General features: G+C 41.1%; 1 protein-coding gene across 2 annotated transcripts; it reads left to right on the top strand.

Moving 5' to 3' along the window:
• The first annotated feature begins 3,858 nt into the window (after positions 1-3,858).
• On the top strand, positions 3,859-10,461 carry ubl3b (ubiquitin-like 3b). Of its 2 annotated transcripts, XM_070913150.1 has the most exons (6): positions 3,859-3,981; positions 4,549-4,659; positions 7,146-7,254; positions 7,514-7,600; positions 8,804-8,881; positions 9,151-10,461. In XM_070913150.1, exons 2-6 carry the CDS (start codon positions 4,633-4,635, stop codon positions 9,201-9,203), a joined length of 354 nt encoding a protein of 117 aa, XP_070769251.1. In that variant the 5' UTR covers positions 3,859-3,981; positions 4,549-4,632; the 3' UTR covers positions 9,204-10,461. The 2 variants fall into 2 exon arrangements, with proteins under 2 accessions (XP_070769251.1, XP_070769250.1); XM_070913149.1 differs by lacking the exons at positions 3,859-3,981; positions 4,549-4,659 and adding an exon at positions 6,971-7,018.
• Positions 10,462-14,152: the final 3,691 nt, after the last annotated feature.

Below are 14,152 nucleotides of genomic sequence, written 5' to 3' on the forward strand. Positions count from 1 at the left end.
CGTTTTTAATCAGCGATGAGTTTTGTAAAACTTCCTGTCGTTGTGGCTGTCCAAATATCCACTCCTTCTGTATCTTTTTGACTTGTTTGGTTTTGTTTTGTTTTGACTCGAGGCGAAGACTCCCTTCTGACGTCTGTTTACCACTGTCAGGCAACGCGTTCTGCGCCTGCGCGGAGTGGATTTCTGGGAAACCGAGTCATTCATGTGACAGCAAACAGGCGTAAACAGCAGCTGAAGGAGGCAACATGTACCTGTAATGGTGCGTTATGTAACAGTTTCTGAAAGTGTGCCAAGTCCCAGACATACTTAGGGCATTTAAGGTATTACCGGTAACTAGAGTACTGCTGCGAGTAATAGGCCTAGACTACAACGACTTAAACTTGTTTTTATGATTATGATAATAACTATAACAATAATAATAATGTTCATAAGTGTTCATGTTTTATTTTTCCACCTCTTCTTCTGCATGGCCGCAGGGTAAAAAAATATTTTGGCTCCTATAGAACAACTTGTGCATTGCCCTCTGTGCATTGTGTATGTACCCTGTCACCCCCAAATTTCAATAATGCACAATGCACACCTCAGACAATAAATACATAGTTTAGTTATAAGCACAGAGACCCAGACAACAACCACATACTCCTGGCCTGGGATAAGACCTGGTTTTAACTTACTGCACTTTGATTAAGCATGACTTTATTTAGGAATATGCACAATGTGAGCACAATATAAACTAAAATAATTAAGGTCTTAAAACTACTACTACTAATACTAAAACATTTTGACACAGAGCCTCTCTTAAAGACACAGCCACATTATTAGTAAATAATGGAGGATCCTCCTTAGTTGATATTGTGCCATAGTCATGCAAATTCCTATAAAAAATGCAATTAATCAAATTATGTGAAAAAGACTATTGTTGGTATTTTCCTTTATTTGATATATTTGATAGAGATACAGACAGGAAATGCAGGGAGAGAGCAAGAGGGGTATGACGTGAAACAAAGGTCCCCGACCAGAATTTAACCAGGGATGCTGCAAGTATGTGGCTTAACCACCAAGCCACCAGATGCTCAGTGTGCAACTAATTGATATTTAGTAACATCTGTGCTTTTGGGGCCCTTGAGGGTCAAATATTCGGTAAAATAGCTTTTAGAATTTGGGCATGAAAGTTCATACTTGATCTTGGGAACAATGTGTGTGACAAAATAATCTCAACTCAAAGGTCCTCTTATTAGCTTTTTTGATCTTTCAACCACATCTCACAGTCTTTATCAGTTCATCACTTCCACACTTTGGTCACACACAATGAACCCCCGAGCCAGTGCCATTCATTGATGAAGACGGTAAGATGCGATTGAAATCTCCAAAAAAAGTCAAGTAAGTGAGCTGAGTTGAGATTATTTTGTCACACATTCTAGAATGTGATGATGTCAGACTGGAGGCACAGTTTCATTCATTAAACGGACTGAATGAATGTGACTTAGGTTCTGCTAGTGTCATGAACTGTCTGATGATTCTTTTAACATGAAAATGTGACTTTATTACTGACGTAATCTATATCCCATTAGAAATAGTTCAGTCCACTGAGGAACAAAATATCTCAGGACATTTTGTTTTATTGTTTTTTTATTGTTAACTTGGTAATGTTCTTTTTTTCTCAAGCTGGAATTTAGATCTGAGACTTACTTGGAGATTGGCATGTGTTGTGAGAACATTAAGATTTACAACTTGATTAGAGGCTGTTGTCTTGATATTTAAGTGTGTCTCTGTTAATTATTGCCTTGTCATACTGGATACCAATGTTTCAGAACTGGCAGCGTTTTCATTTATTTTCTGTGTATGCTGTGTTGTTGCCTATTCATTTGAACCCAATGTACAGTGAATTGACGTGCAACAGAAAACCTGAAGTGAGAAAACACTTCTTAAGTTTAAAGCCTGAAACTTAAGCAACAGACTTACTGTATCTTCAGCAAAGGTTTTCTTTATTATTCAGTGGTGGGTTTTCTAAATGAGGCTAGTATGTCTGATTTATCTCAGACTATTATGTGCTTTAACCTCTATGTGTTTGTCAGATCTCATAAAATTGCAATATACATTTAATTGTATTTTATTCTGCTTACTATGTGATGCTTTCTGCTTTCAGTAACCCAATACACCCCTACCTAAAGTGTACTTCATCTCTGAAATTTGCTTTAAATTCCGGCACAGTTCCTCATTAGCTGAGTCATGACTGAGAGCCTCCCTGTGTAAAATGCCGCTGTGGCTTCAGGTGTCTGCTCTACCATGACTCACCTGGTGGCTCATAGTGTGGGATCAACATGAGGAACCAGACAGCATGTGTTGTTTGCAGGTAACCAGGAAGTAGGCCAGACCCACCACAGTGCTTTGCTTTCTCATATGTAGATTAGCTTTTTCTATGCTGGGTTTTGCACCCATGTGCCCAAAGCTGGGTGTGAGCTCAGGTGTTATCTGGGCCTTCATCACTGGCTGGACCTTAAAATTAGAGGCTTTGAATTAAGATGTGATTAACACATTAAACTAAACACATGTTGTGTTTTTATGCTTGGTTGATTAAATTGACATAAAGCTTTGATGATAACAAAAAGCTGGAAGCAGCAGATGACGTGGACCTGCAGCTTATTTTAAAAGATGTGAAATGAAAGGAGTCAGAAAAACCTTGTCAGTGAGATTATCTCTGTTCCTTCTTTTTTAATCACTTAGTCCACTGCCACAGTCAGTATTGCACAAGCTTCAAATTTGATAACCTGTTTGAGGAGGAAAGTTCACAGTGTCTAAATGAAATGAACAATTGGGGGGTGGGGGGTTGTCTGAACACCCTACTTGTTTGCTAAACTGTTTGAATGAAATGAGTTCCATTGATTTGTATCAATGTATTATTTATTTATTTGGAGTGGCAAAAGTGGATGCAATTGTATGGAGGCAGTTTCTACAGTCATCAACCAGACTGTTGAGATACACCAGAAAAGATTCCCTATTGTATCATAAGAGGGATGTGCGATTCATGTACTGTAGGCAATAAGTTGCATCACTTTTTGGTGTGACCATTAGCTTTTAAATGTAAACTGCTAGTGAATGATTTTTGTGTTTTTTTTATTCTATTATCTCCATTTTAAATATTCACTTTGAAGATGTATTTTGAGGTGTTATTTCAGCGGTCTGTGGAGTAGTGAGAATTATTTCAACAAACTGCTTTATTTCTTAAAACCACATCTGACATTTTTTATCAGTAGCTGCCATTGTGCAGCTAAATGAAGTAATGAGCCTTCATTTTGTTGTTTGCATGGCAACTGGTTAGTAAGATGCAATTTTTTTGCTTTAATAGATTAAAAGTTTGAATTCATACCACCCTGAGATTTCCCCTTTTTGATTGAATCCACAGTGTTACAAAGTTTTCAGTTTTGCAGTCCTCTATATCGGAAGATGACAAAGTAGAAAAGATTTAAATCTATACTCATTTATACTGTAACATTCATGAAAACACTTGCCCCACTCTTTGTGTCTACTCTCTTCTGAACTTTATTTGCTTAGATTTTTTTTCACAACCTTTCATCTCTGTTATTTAGAGTCTGCAAAAATCAAAATTAAAATGTTAAATCTTGGGGGTTATTGCTTTTAAGCTGCATCACAACATTGTGGGTCCTAAATAATATTTGGACTTTGGACAAAACAATCCCAACTCAAGGAGTATACACAGTTGTTATGGCGGTGATCTTTCTTATAACTGAGAAAACCCGACAGAGCTGCGCCTACTTGTTCTGGACTTCAACTCCCAGAAGTGTTTGCGGTCGTTCTCTGTGTTTACAACCAGCTGACATCCGGCGTCTTCCCGTCCATTAGCCACCGATGCACACAGTCAACGATATTCATCTACACTCGATATTTTCCCCATGAAAAACGCTCCCCGCTGATTCGTCAACTCAACTGAATGCACAATTCCACCATATTCATCAGATGCAGGTGAGGTCGACAGGACAAAAAGTGCCGTTACACATTTAGTTAGCCAGCTAGCCAGCGATAGCAGGATTGGCATATGCTAACACAGCAGCTAATGCTAACGTTAGCGCAAGCCTTCCTCTTCGCAGGGATCAGTTTCGAGATCTGTCAGGACGAAACTCGGTGTTAGTTGGTGTTTTCGGGCGAGATACATTTTCTAGCTATTTGACAAAATCAACTGTTTTATTAGTACAAGCCAGCTAATTAGCAGCGATGGTTAAATCGAGCTAATCTAAGAAACGTTAGCCCGCTGGCTTAATTAGCTCAACTGTTAGAACCTGGAAATACTCAAGCTGCTAAACTCGCCACTGCCGTAGCCTGACAAGCTAAGCCTGAAGAGCCTGTTTGCTCACTATTTATACGATTTCAGATAATCAATTATGTGCAGGTTTGACGTTTGATTGATAATGTTGTGATGTTAGCTGTAAAGTTAGCGACATGTTAACTCGGGGGATAATGGATTATGTGCGGTGCAGTTATGGTGCCAGGCGGTGAGAAGCAGTCTCACAGTGTTTGTGTTGTTTGTGTCAGGGCTCTGGCCCCGTCTCCAGCAGCTGAAGCACACCAGTCCTGTCCTCTCTGATCCACATCCACGGCCTTCCTCCTTACTGAGCCATGACCACCCAGAGGGATCTTGATATGGTGAGTGAGTGAGGGTCTGCCACCTTTTCTGAAGTTATTTCCCCAATAGGAACTCGGCGCTAAAATGGTAATCTCTTGTTTGCAAATGGCATGTGCTCTCTGCATTGTAGTCTGTTACACCCATTGCTGCCGCATGACATACAGACGATTAATATATTTGATTATAATGGTGATGACATTTCCCCTAGTTAAAATAATTTAGGGTTTGGGGGTGGTAGTTGGAGGGGGGTCATGGATTAGCCAACGTCCACAAACACTTAGCTGGGACAGTGACTGCTGTTCCTGTGAACACCATCTGTCTAATCTCAGTTAAAACGTTGCCCTACTTTCCTTTCAAGGTTTAGACGCCAATTGATTGTACCCTCTTACTAAGTCCTGCTCCCCCCCATAGGAATGGACAACATTCATTTAGAGACAAGTGAGAAATGATAGTAGAAGTTATACAAAGAATAAGATTTTCTGTCAATTATTAAATGATTAACAAATAATAACTGATTATGAAAGATGAATAATTATAATTTTGTATGTTGATCTGTTGGTCAATAACTTCCCATGACTTCTGTTTTATGTAATTATAAATTTAATGTCTTTCAGGTTTTGGGATTTTGGTCAGACAAAACAAGACATTTGGGCTCTTGGAAATTGTGAAGGGCCTTTTTAAAATTATTTTATGACATTTCTTTAACCAAAACTCGCTTAATTGAGAAAACAATCAGCAGATTATTCTCGATATTGAAAATAATTTTTATTTGCAGCCTTTGAAACACTAGCACTATTATTACTATTAATTTGTAAACAAAATGTGGAATGTTTTATCTAGGACACTTACATCAGGTAAAAACCCACAGCAAGGCAGAGTGGGATTTAATGGATCATCTCTCTTGGCAGCTTCCCCGGGGCATTAGCTTGTGGTTGGTTATGTTTTTAGGAAACTTGACCAACATCAACAGTTGATAAGCCATTGGTGGCTCTGGCAACCCTTGAAAATAGTAATTCATAACCGTGTTTGAAGGATTTAATGTCTTTCTTTGGATTGGAGGACCTAGAGGACATTTGTGATGCAGGATGTTGTCGTGGGTAAACAGGCAGATTTGACTTTGTTTTTATTTTGTTGGGGATGAAAGGGATAGGGACAGGGATGGGGGACAAAGCTTGTTAATGATGACATGGGTATGTAACCCCACATTGAGGTTATTCAGTTCAAAGGGGGGAGGGGAGGGCAGAGGACCACCGAGGGATGATTGTATTTGTAAACAGATCAGAGAGTGGGGTTGTCCCTCCCTGACGTCACACCTCGTGGTTAAGTCTCTTTGTTCTCTCTTCTGTCATTTGTGAACCAAAGAAAGTTCACGTCCCACCTGGTTGAAGAAGAATTAATCCCCTGTCAATTCTGACTCTTGAGAAGAGATGCCCCCCCCCCCCCCCCCCCCCGTAATATAAACGTAGAATTATGCTTGTACATCCTTCACTATGGATGACTGGCTGACTTCTATGAGAAGTTGCATAGTTATACACACAACACATGTAGGTATTTCATTGATGCTATTGGAAATCAGCATCCATAAAAGAGTTACACGTGCACACTGACTCCAAACTACAGTTTATTTAAACAGACAACATCTATTAAGTATGTCAATGAGATCTCAAAATGACCATTGCAGTCTCTTAAAGCCAATGTGACGTCGTCTTCATGTAGCTTTTTTTTTTTTTGTCCGGTGAAAAGTCCACATAAGATGGTTCACATAAGACAAAGAAAAGGCAAATCATTACAATTGAGAAGCGGTAACTAGGTTTAATGTTTTAATGTTTGTTTATCATTTAATCAATACATTTTTTTTTTAATGGTTTCGTGCCTTGCATGTAGAACAAGAGAGTTTGTGATATTTTAAAATCTTGTAGTAGAACGAGTTTGGAGTGTCCCACATGGGTTTCCTGATAGTTAGTGTAATATTTAGGCCTTCATTGGTTTGTGTAGTTGCCTAAAGGATAAAATTTAGAGGAAGCCCCACTGTGAAAGACCCTCCCACGCACATATGCACAGTCCCCCAGGGCTACGCACTGGCCATGTAAATTTAATAACATGGCCCAGAGCTGTCTGGGACACCTGGGGTTATCGCATTAGGCCGACAGCCCGGAGAGGAGCTCGCAGCGCCCTGGAACTAAAGGGCCAGTGTTCCCCCCCTCAGCCCCACCCTTATCTGTTGTCGTCGCTGGCAACAGGGGCTCACTTCAGTGTAAGCCCTCGGTGAATGAAGTCGCCCAGTCAAAGGGTGGAGAGAGATCTGGTGTGGATAAATCTAATTAGACTGGAATGCCCGTCTCTTCACAGCCCTCTGAAGGTCACCTCATGTCTGAAGAGGTTAGAGGAAGTGGGGGGATCCCACCACAACTAATTAAGAAGAACTCTAATGGAAGTTTGGTGTTTATGTTGGCTGCCACGACATTTCTGTGGACTAAGATTAAGCTGTTTTTGTTTGTTGTTGTAGGTGCACCTCCGCCTTATCCTGGTCAGTGGGAAAACGCAAGACTTCACTTTCTCCCCAAATGACTCGGCCACAGACATCGCCAAGCATGTGTTTGAGAACTGGCCGGCAGGTATGTTTTTATATATTTCACAGATTGTATTACAAAGTAGTAGATTTTATTAAAGTATAAAATATCTGCTCATTGTGTATCCTGATCTGTATGAATTATTTACGTTATACGTTTATGTGAAATATGTTACTATGGGCTGATATACTGTTCTCAGATTTTTTAGACTTCCATATATCAATACCAGTGTCAGCCTCAAAAATACATCCAGTATGTGTTGGGCCGTAGTAAGTGATGCACCTGTGTCTCTGCTGTCTGGCAGGATGGGAGGAGGAGAGGGTGAGCAGTCCCAGCATACTGCGCCTCATCTTCCAGGGACGCTTCCTTCACGGCAACGTTACTTTGGGAGGTAAGACCATCTCTAAACAAAGACACCGTCACCAAGATCATTCTGACCACAGTGAATGTCTCCTTTTAACTAATGTAAAAACACTCCTGTAGATTGACAAGAAATTCTCTGTAAGTAAGTTCCACTTACTGGAAATGTTTTTGGAGCTTTCAGCCACAATCCTGAATGGAGTTTGCTCAGTTGTCACATGGTTCAGTTGTTCTCACGTGACCCAAGTATGGAGTTTCAGTCACAAGGTATCTGGTCATTTCATCCACTCATTAGGGCCATGAGATGCAGACAATTATTATTTATGTGATGTGTGTGGGCCTCAAGACAAAAAAAGAATGAAAGTAAAACCAGTTCCTGGCCAACTACATTTGAGTCGTTGCAAATTTTGTTTGCACTTTAAATCGTAGCAGAAGCCCACTCCTACTTAAAGTGAACTTATTACTGATTGGTAATTTCCTTTGTGTACTGGCCCGTAACTTTGTAGCTGAGGTTTCGTAAAAGGCTTACACGCTGTTAGGTGTATTATATTTATGCTGAGCAGGAGAGATGAAGAGCCACTGATACAACTGCAGGAAGTTAATGTAATGAATAAATGGTCAAGGAGAAATTACAAAAAAAAAAATCTAATTTCAAAATGGATAAATACATGCATTGTAGCACTAACTGCACTTACAGAGCTTAACTTCAAGCACAGTACTATGGTCTAATTCAGTGTCAGAGGCAGGATATGACACAACACATCTGTTGCCATAGTGACGGGTGCTCGTGGAGTCAAGTTGTTTCCTTTCACCTCTCGGTCTTCCTATTCTTGAGGCGGTGTGGTGAAAATAAGGTGGGACAGGAAATAGTGTGGGGGTAAGGTTGTAAACATAAACTGCGGGAGCTAGCGTGACTAGTGGGCTAACAACAGCAGCCCACAAAGCTCTTAATTATACAGCTCCTTATCAAACACCCCACTCTCATTTACCTCTGCTGCCTGGACTATAAACAAACACTATTTCCTGAATGAAAAGTCATTCCACTTCAACAGCAACAACTTGTGGGTTTGCTCATCTCGAATTTGCCTGAACTCCTTACCCCCACGATTGTTTGTCTTTATCTTCTTTATCCTCATACAATTATAATTTTCATATGATTTGCCCCCACAGTATCATACTATAAAATATAGCTCAAAAAAATAATGAATTATGGGGTGTATTTCTTTGTTTCAAGCTCTCAAGTTGCCACCGGGCCGAACGACCGTCATGCACTTGGTTGCTAGAGAGACTCTTCCAGAGCCCAACTCTCATGGTGAGGATCTTTTTTTTCTCTCCTAATGTTGGTGTCATCATACAGGACTAGATGTCATGTGGGATTTTGGTAGCTACAGGCCTGCAAACTCCAGTGGGATGAAAAAGGTGGCTCTTTCACATACATCACGCAGTGGGCCTTTGTTGCTACTGCTGTTAACCTCAACGTCATCCCAGGCAGAGCGTCTGTAGAGCGATATGTGTTTCTTCCAGTTTCAGCTGTTGTTTTTTTTTTATCTCACTTCATGTCTCTGCTGTTCTGTCTTTTAGGTCAAAGGAACAGGGAAAAAACCACAGAGAGCAACTGCTGTCTCCTCTTGTAAAGCAACAGAAATCACCCCCTAACCCCAACCTCACACACACACACACACACACACACACACACACACACACACACACACACACACACACACACACAACACGCACACAACACGCATCACACATATAAACATGCATACACCCTGTACTCTCCTGCCTGTCATCCTGTCAGCTGTGGATTTGGAATAAATCACAGGAAGTCTGGTTGGGGCGGTCACCCGCTTTGGTTGAACAATCTGAGGCTTTTTTTTGTGCCAATATATACATTTTTTTGCCCCCCAAACCTTTACTGTGTCAGCAGAATTTGCTGTTTTTATTCCTTTTTGTTTGAAGATCGTGACATTTAACAATCCCTATGCTCCCTCGCGGACCTGTTCGCTGCTGGACGAGTTTTAAAGAATTGTCATTCGTAGTGATACAGACCCAGGAACTGTTCACTCCTCATGGACACAGAATTGCTATAATGGATGTGTGGGCTATTACCCTTCCCTACTAGTCACATGGATGTTTCCCCAGGTCTTACTGAATGGTGTTAACCCTCTCATTGCACTTAACCAGTTTGTTAATTCAGAAGTGTTCATTGTGTTCCATCGTCATCTCCTTTTCCCCAATGGCTGTTTTTTTTTTTTGGTTTTGTGCTCAGAGGAACAGACCTCATTTCCCCCTCGTGGTAGAAAATGTGCCATCCTCCTCATTAGACTGTTTCTGCCTCTCACTAACTGAACCGTTCGGTCTGTATCAGCACCGGTGGCGTTTGAGCCATTACCTTACACCTGTTTGTTCCTAGCAAAGGACCAATGGAGAAAAGACTTTCATTAGGAAGAGCTGTGTCACCACCTGAGGGACGTACAGGTCCACGAGAACCAGGAACAGACTCCCAGCGAGGCTTGTGAAGATGGAGTCGGAGGATTTGGTGGATTGCTTGCGCGCGCGCCGTCAGGTGTTTGCACCTCTGGCGTTGACTTTATGGACTAGACAGTCGATGCTCCCTCGTGACACGGCGGGCCAGTTAAACGCAGACAGAAGAAGCAGTTGAAGATGAGTGAGGCGTGTTGTCGGTGTGAGACCCCCTCTACTGGACACTGAAAGCGAGGCAGGGGGAGAGTTTCTCCCACTTGGATGAAGAGTTAAAAAGGAAAATCTTTGGTGGTGTTTCGCCTCCTTTTCATTTGGATGCTGTCTTTACTTCTCGTTTGCCTTTTATCGTGGAATTCAGTAATATCATTAATATTGAAATTTAAATATATCGATTTTTATCTTGTGTATAGGTATTTGTTCGATTTTAGTGTGGGTGAGTTTGTGTATGAGTGTGTCTGAGGGTGTGTGATGCACGTGGCATACTGTATGAGGACTAGTGAGGGCATGTGGTCTTTAAAAAAAAAAAGAAAAAGGTGGTGCACTGGGAGTGTTGATGGGCTGCGGTTTCTTCAGAAACAGTCGGAAACCTTTTGATTCCTTCCATCGAGTGTCCTTTGGTTTGTGTTTATGTCAATCAATGTCACTGCTATGAAGTTTAGCTCAGTATGAATAAATGTAAAAACTAAAATGCAATGTGGTCTACATAAGAGCTTGTATTATAAATTAATAAATCTTTAAATAAGGCAACTTCTTTTTATTCTTTTTTTACTGTTTCTCAAAAGACAAGCTGTGTGCCCTACACACACGCAACTAACGATCATTTCAATTAAACTTTTCAATTCATTTTTTTTAATGAATCTTTTTGTCTTTAAATTATCAAATTATTTGTCTGATCAATAGTCCAAAGCCCAAATATAAGAAGAGCCAATGCTCACATTTAAGAAGCTGGAACCAGAGAAGTTTTGGTCTTTTTACTTTAAAGTTCTTTTGAGTAGAGAGTATATTTTTGAATGTCCCTGACTGAGCAAGGATCAGTAAGAAATCTGTAGTTACACACTGCTAAGATTTTTTTTTATTTGTCATACTAACAATTAAACTACATGTAGTTTTATTTATTCTCCTGTAGGTGGCGGTGTTCCTCTGTAAGCCTAATGAGTGAGGGTTATCATGGGCTGATGGAGTGTTTTATAAATACAAAGCGCATGGAAGTATATACCTTTATTTTGGCTACACTTAATGTATTGATAGAAGAAATAGTAGCACAATAAGTAAATCATTTGTTAACTACTGTTTCAAAATGGCCACTTGGGAATTACAAGTCTTATGAAGCACCTGACAGAAATGTACAAGCTTAAAGGAAACTGAATATATTTGTACACAGTTTGCTGTCACTTGAAGTCAGTGGACATCACCTGAAAAGGTCGTTCTGCTGTAATTGGGTCATAACTTTGTGTTGAGCTGATTTTCAGCAGCTTTCTTCCCGTCTGCCTCAGGAATCTGCTCCTGACGTGTAGCTGCAAGAAGTCCAGGTTTCCAGTTGACACTGGCAGTGTACCTTAGGAAAAGTGCAGTCAACCCACGTCTTTCTCAAAACACTGAACTTCCAAACCTGCTGTTGTGTTGAAACGACTTGTCTCTTCACATTTTCCACTTGCTCTTATCTGAACTGCTGTTTGGTGTTTGACAGAGTTCATTTCTGAACAGGAGCGTCCAGCTGACCACAGAGGTGATCAGCAGGGTTTAAATGAGAGTCCAGGGAGGTGATCTGTTGACATCTTTGCTACTTAAGTCCACCACCTTCAGAGCTTCTGCAGGATGAATGGCTTTCTGCGGTCAGCATGACTCAAAGCAACCGTGCAGCCAGTTTCTTGGGTGTGCTGCGGTGGGCTGCGGTCCAACCAGCATTTACTGCTAGTCTGTCTGTCGGTCCCTGGAGGGCAGTCTGCAGTCTCAGCTGCCTTACCGCCCCTGGTGCTGATGTGGAGCGCTTAACTCCCACTTTGGCAGCAGTATGTCCTGCACAGTGTAAGAATCCTGCTCAAGTAGAAGTACTACTACATGAGTTAAACAGTACTTAAGTAGGATTGCTTGTGCTAACTCCTCAAGTACGGCACAAAAGTAGCTCTTGTGAGGACTGATCTGAGAGGTTACTTTGTTCCAAACTTTTCGCCCGTGTTGATTAAAACTCCATTCATTCAAGCTTTATTCTAAAGCTACAGCCAGGAGACTGTTAGCTTAGCATGAAGACTGGAAGCAGTGGGAAACAGCTAGCCTGGGTCACACCAATGAGGTACAACATATTCATCCGTAAGCTTTAGAGGTGCTGGTATGGGTGTTAAACAGAGCCAGGCTAGCAGTTTCCCCTTGGTTCCAGTCTTTATGCTAAGCTAACCGACTGCCAGCTGCAGCTTCATATTTAGCGTACAAACTACTCGTCTATGTCTCCTCAAGAAAGCAAATAAGCAAAAGCGTATTTCCAAAAATGTAGAACAGAGATGGATGGAAACCAGTGAATGGATACAACGGTAGAAGAAATGCTCAGAACAAATATGATTTGTAGTTAAGGAGCTTTTAAAACTTTTATTGTGTCCTCACAGCTCCTCTGCTCTCTGTTTCAGGCGATTGATTGTAGAAAAGTAAGTGAATGCCTGAGTCAGCAGGGGGTTGTGATATATGTGTTATTTTCTGTTGTGGCGTTTGGCTCTGTTAATCCCCTTTTCCTTCACTGCTTCTGACCATTTTCTTATCGGCCAGTTGCTCCTATATTAAAACCAGCTGTGAACACACACACACACACACACACACACAAAGGCGAGCACATACACTGACTCTTGACGTGTCATGATACATTACAGCGAAAAACTGAAAGTTATTAGAGAGGAGCGTCTTCAGTCAGTATTCATGATAACGTGTAAATGTGCGGTCATGGTGTCTTATCATGTGTGCATTCCTCGGAGTGTATTTGTCCACACCAGAGGTCCTCCGATGGCATGAAATGAAAGAGTTCAGTAGGCCAGTGTGAAAACATACACACTCATGCAGGGGTTGAATTAACCCAGCAGGGCGTTCTCAAATGAGCAGCTTTCATGCTGACTCCAGAAGCTGCTGCCGTCTCTCTTCATCTCCAGACCTCCTTTCTTCTCCTAATTGGGAAAACGACACTGGTTTATGTGGCAGTTTGTTTCCACATGCAGGGATCAGAAGCAGGAAGGCCGGAGATGTGGACTTTTGACCAGGTGCGTGTGTGTTTGTAGAGGAGGAGGAGGAGGAAGTGATCTAGCTTTAGTGTTTCCATAACCAAGCTGTAACAGAGGCGTGTAGGACTGAAGGCGAGGTCAGTTAACCTCTTTTTATTTGACCGTTTATTTCACCACATGCTCCCCAGTTCCTTGTAATGTGCCACTCTAAAGGAGCCACAGCTTTGACAACAATATCAGCTCTGTGCACAAGAGAGGTGGAAAGAAACGTCCAGAGCTCATTGACAAGATGAAGACCCAAATGTTTCTCTCCTGTGGAGCAGGGGATGGAAAATATACTGCCAGAGTCCTCCGTTGCCTCCTGTGAACAGGAAATGACCAAACTGTCAGGCTTCTGCATTTTTACATTATAGTCACGACTATTCCAGCTTGTATCTGTGCTCTGGCCGACGTCGCCGTAACTCTAAATGCCACACAGAGAGACTCTGGATGGAGAACTCTGACCTCTGACCTCTTCACATCCTCGATCTTGTCTTTAGCAATCCTTCCTTGAATTTTTATCCTTTATTTTAATTTTTTCTAATCCTTATTTTTCACATTTTTAGCACAACCTTAGGACCACACCATATTGCATTTAACAACACACTGAGTTTCAAATGTCTGTCACGAAAGAGCAAATATGTAGTGTTTGTGTATACTTATGAAAAGTCAATTGTTGCTGTGTACATCTTAAGATGATTGGAAGGGTCCTGGTCTTGGATTTGTTGCCAAGGTGTTAACAGATATTTTTGAAGAAAACATTATTCAAAGAAGTAAATACAGTCCATGTGTAATGCTGAACAAAGTTTGGCCTGTAAAGTACAATGAAAACATTTCTCACAACATAAATTTGCATTCTT

This window comes from Enoplosus armatus, chromosome 10 (genome assembly GCF_043641665.1).
Source record: "Enoplosus armatus isolate fEnoArm2 chromosome 10, fEnoArm2.hap1, whole genome shotgun sequence".
NCBI lineage: Eukaryota > Metazoa > Chordata > Actinopteri > Centrarchiformes > Enoplosidae > Enoplosus > Enoplosus armatus.

Excerpts from the sequence above, each read along its gene's own strand:
- ubl3b (XM_070913149.1), top strand. The coding sequence starts at position 6,971 with ATGCCCGTCTCTTCACAGCCCTCTGAAGGTCACCTCATGTCTGAAGAG. Across the intron at positions 7,601-8,803 it reads CGGCAACGTTACTTTGGGAG|CTCTCAAGTTGCCACCGGGC; the intron begins GTAAGACCATCT and ends CTTTGTTTCAAG. Across the intron at positions 8,882-9,150 it reads TCCAGAGCCCAACTCTCATG|GTCAAAGGAACAGGGAAAAA; the intron begins GTGAGGATCTTT and ends TCTGTCTTTTAG.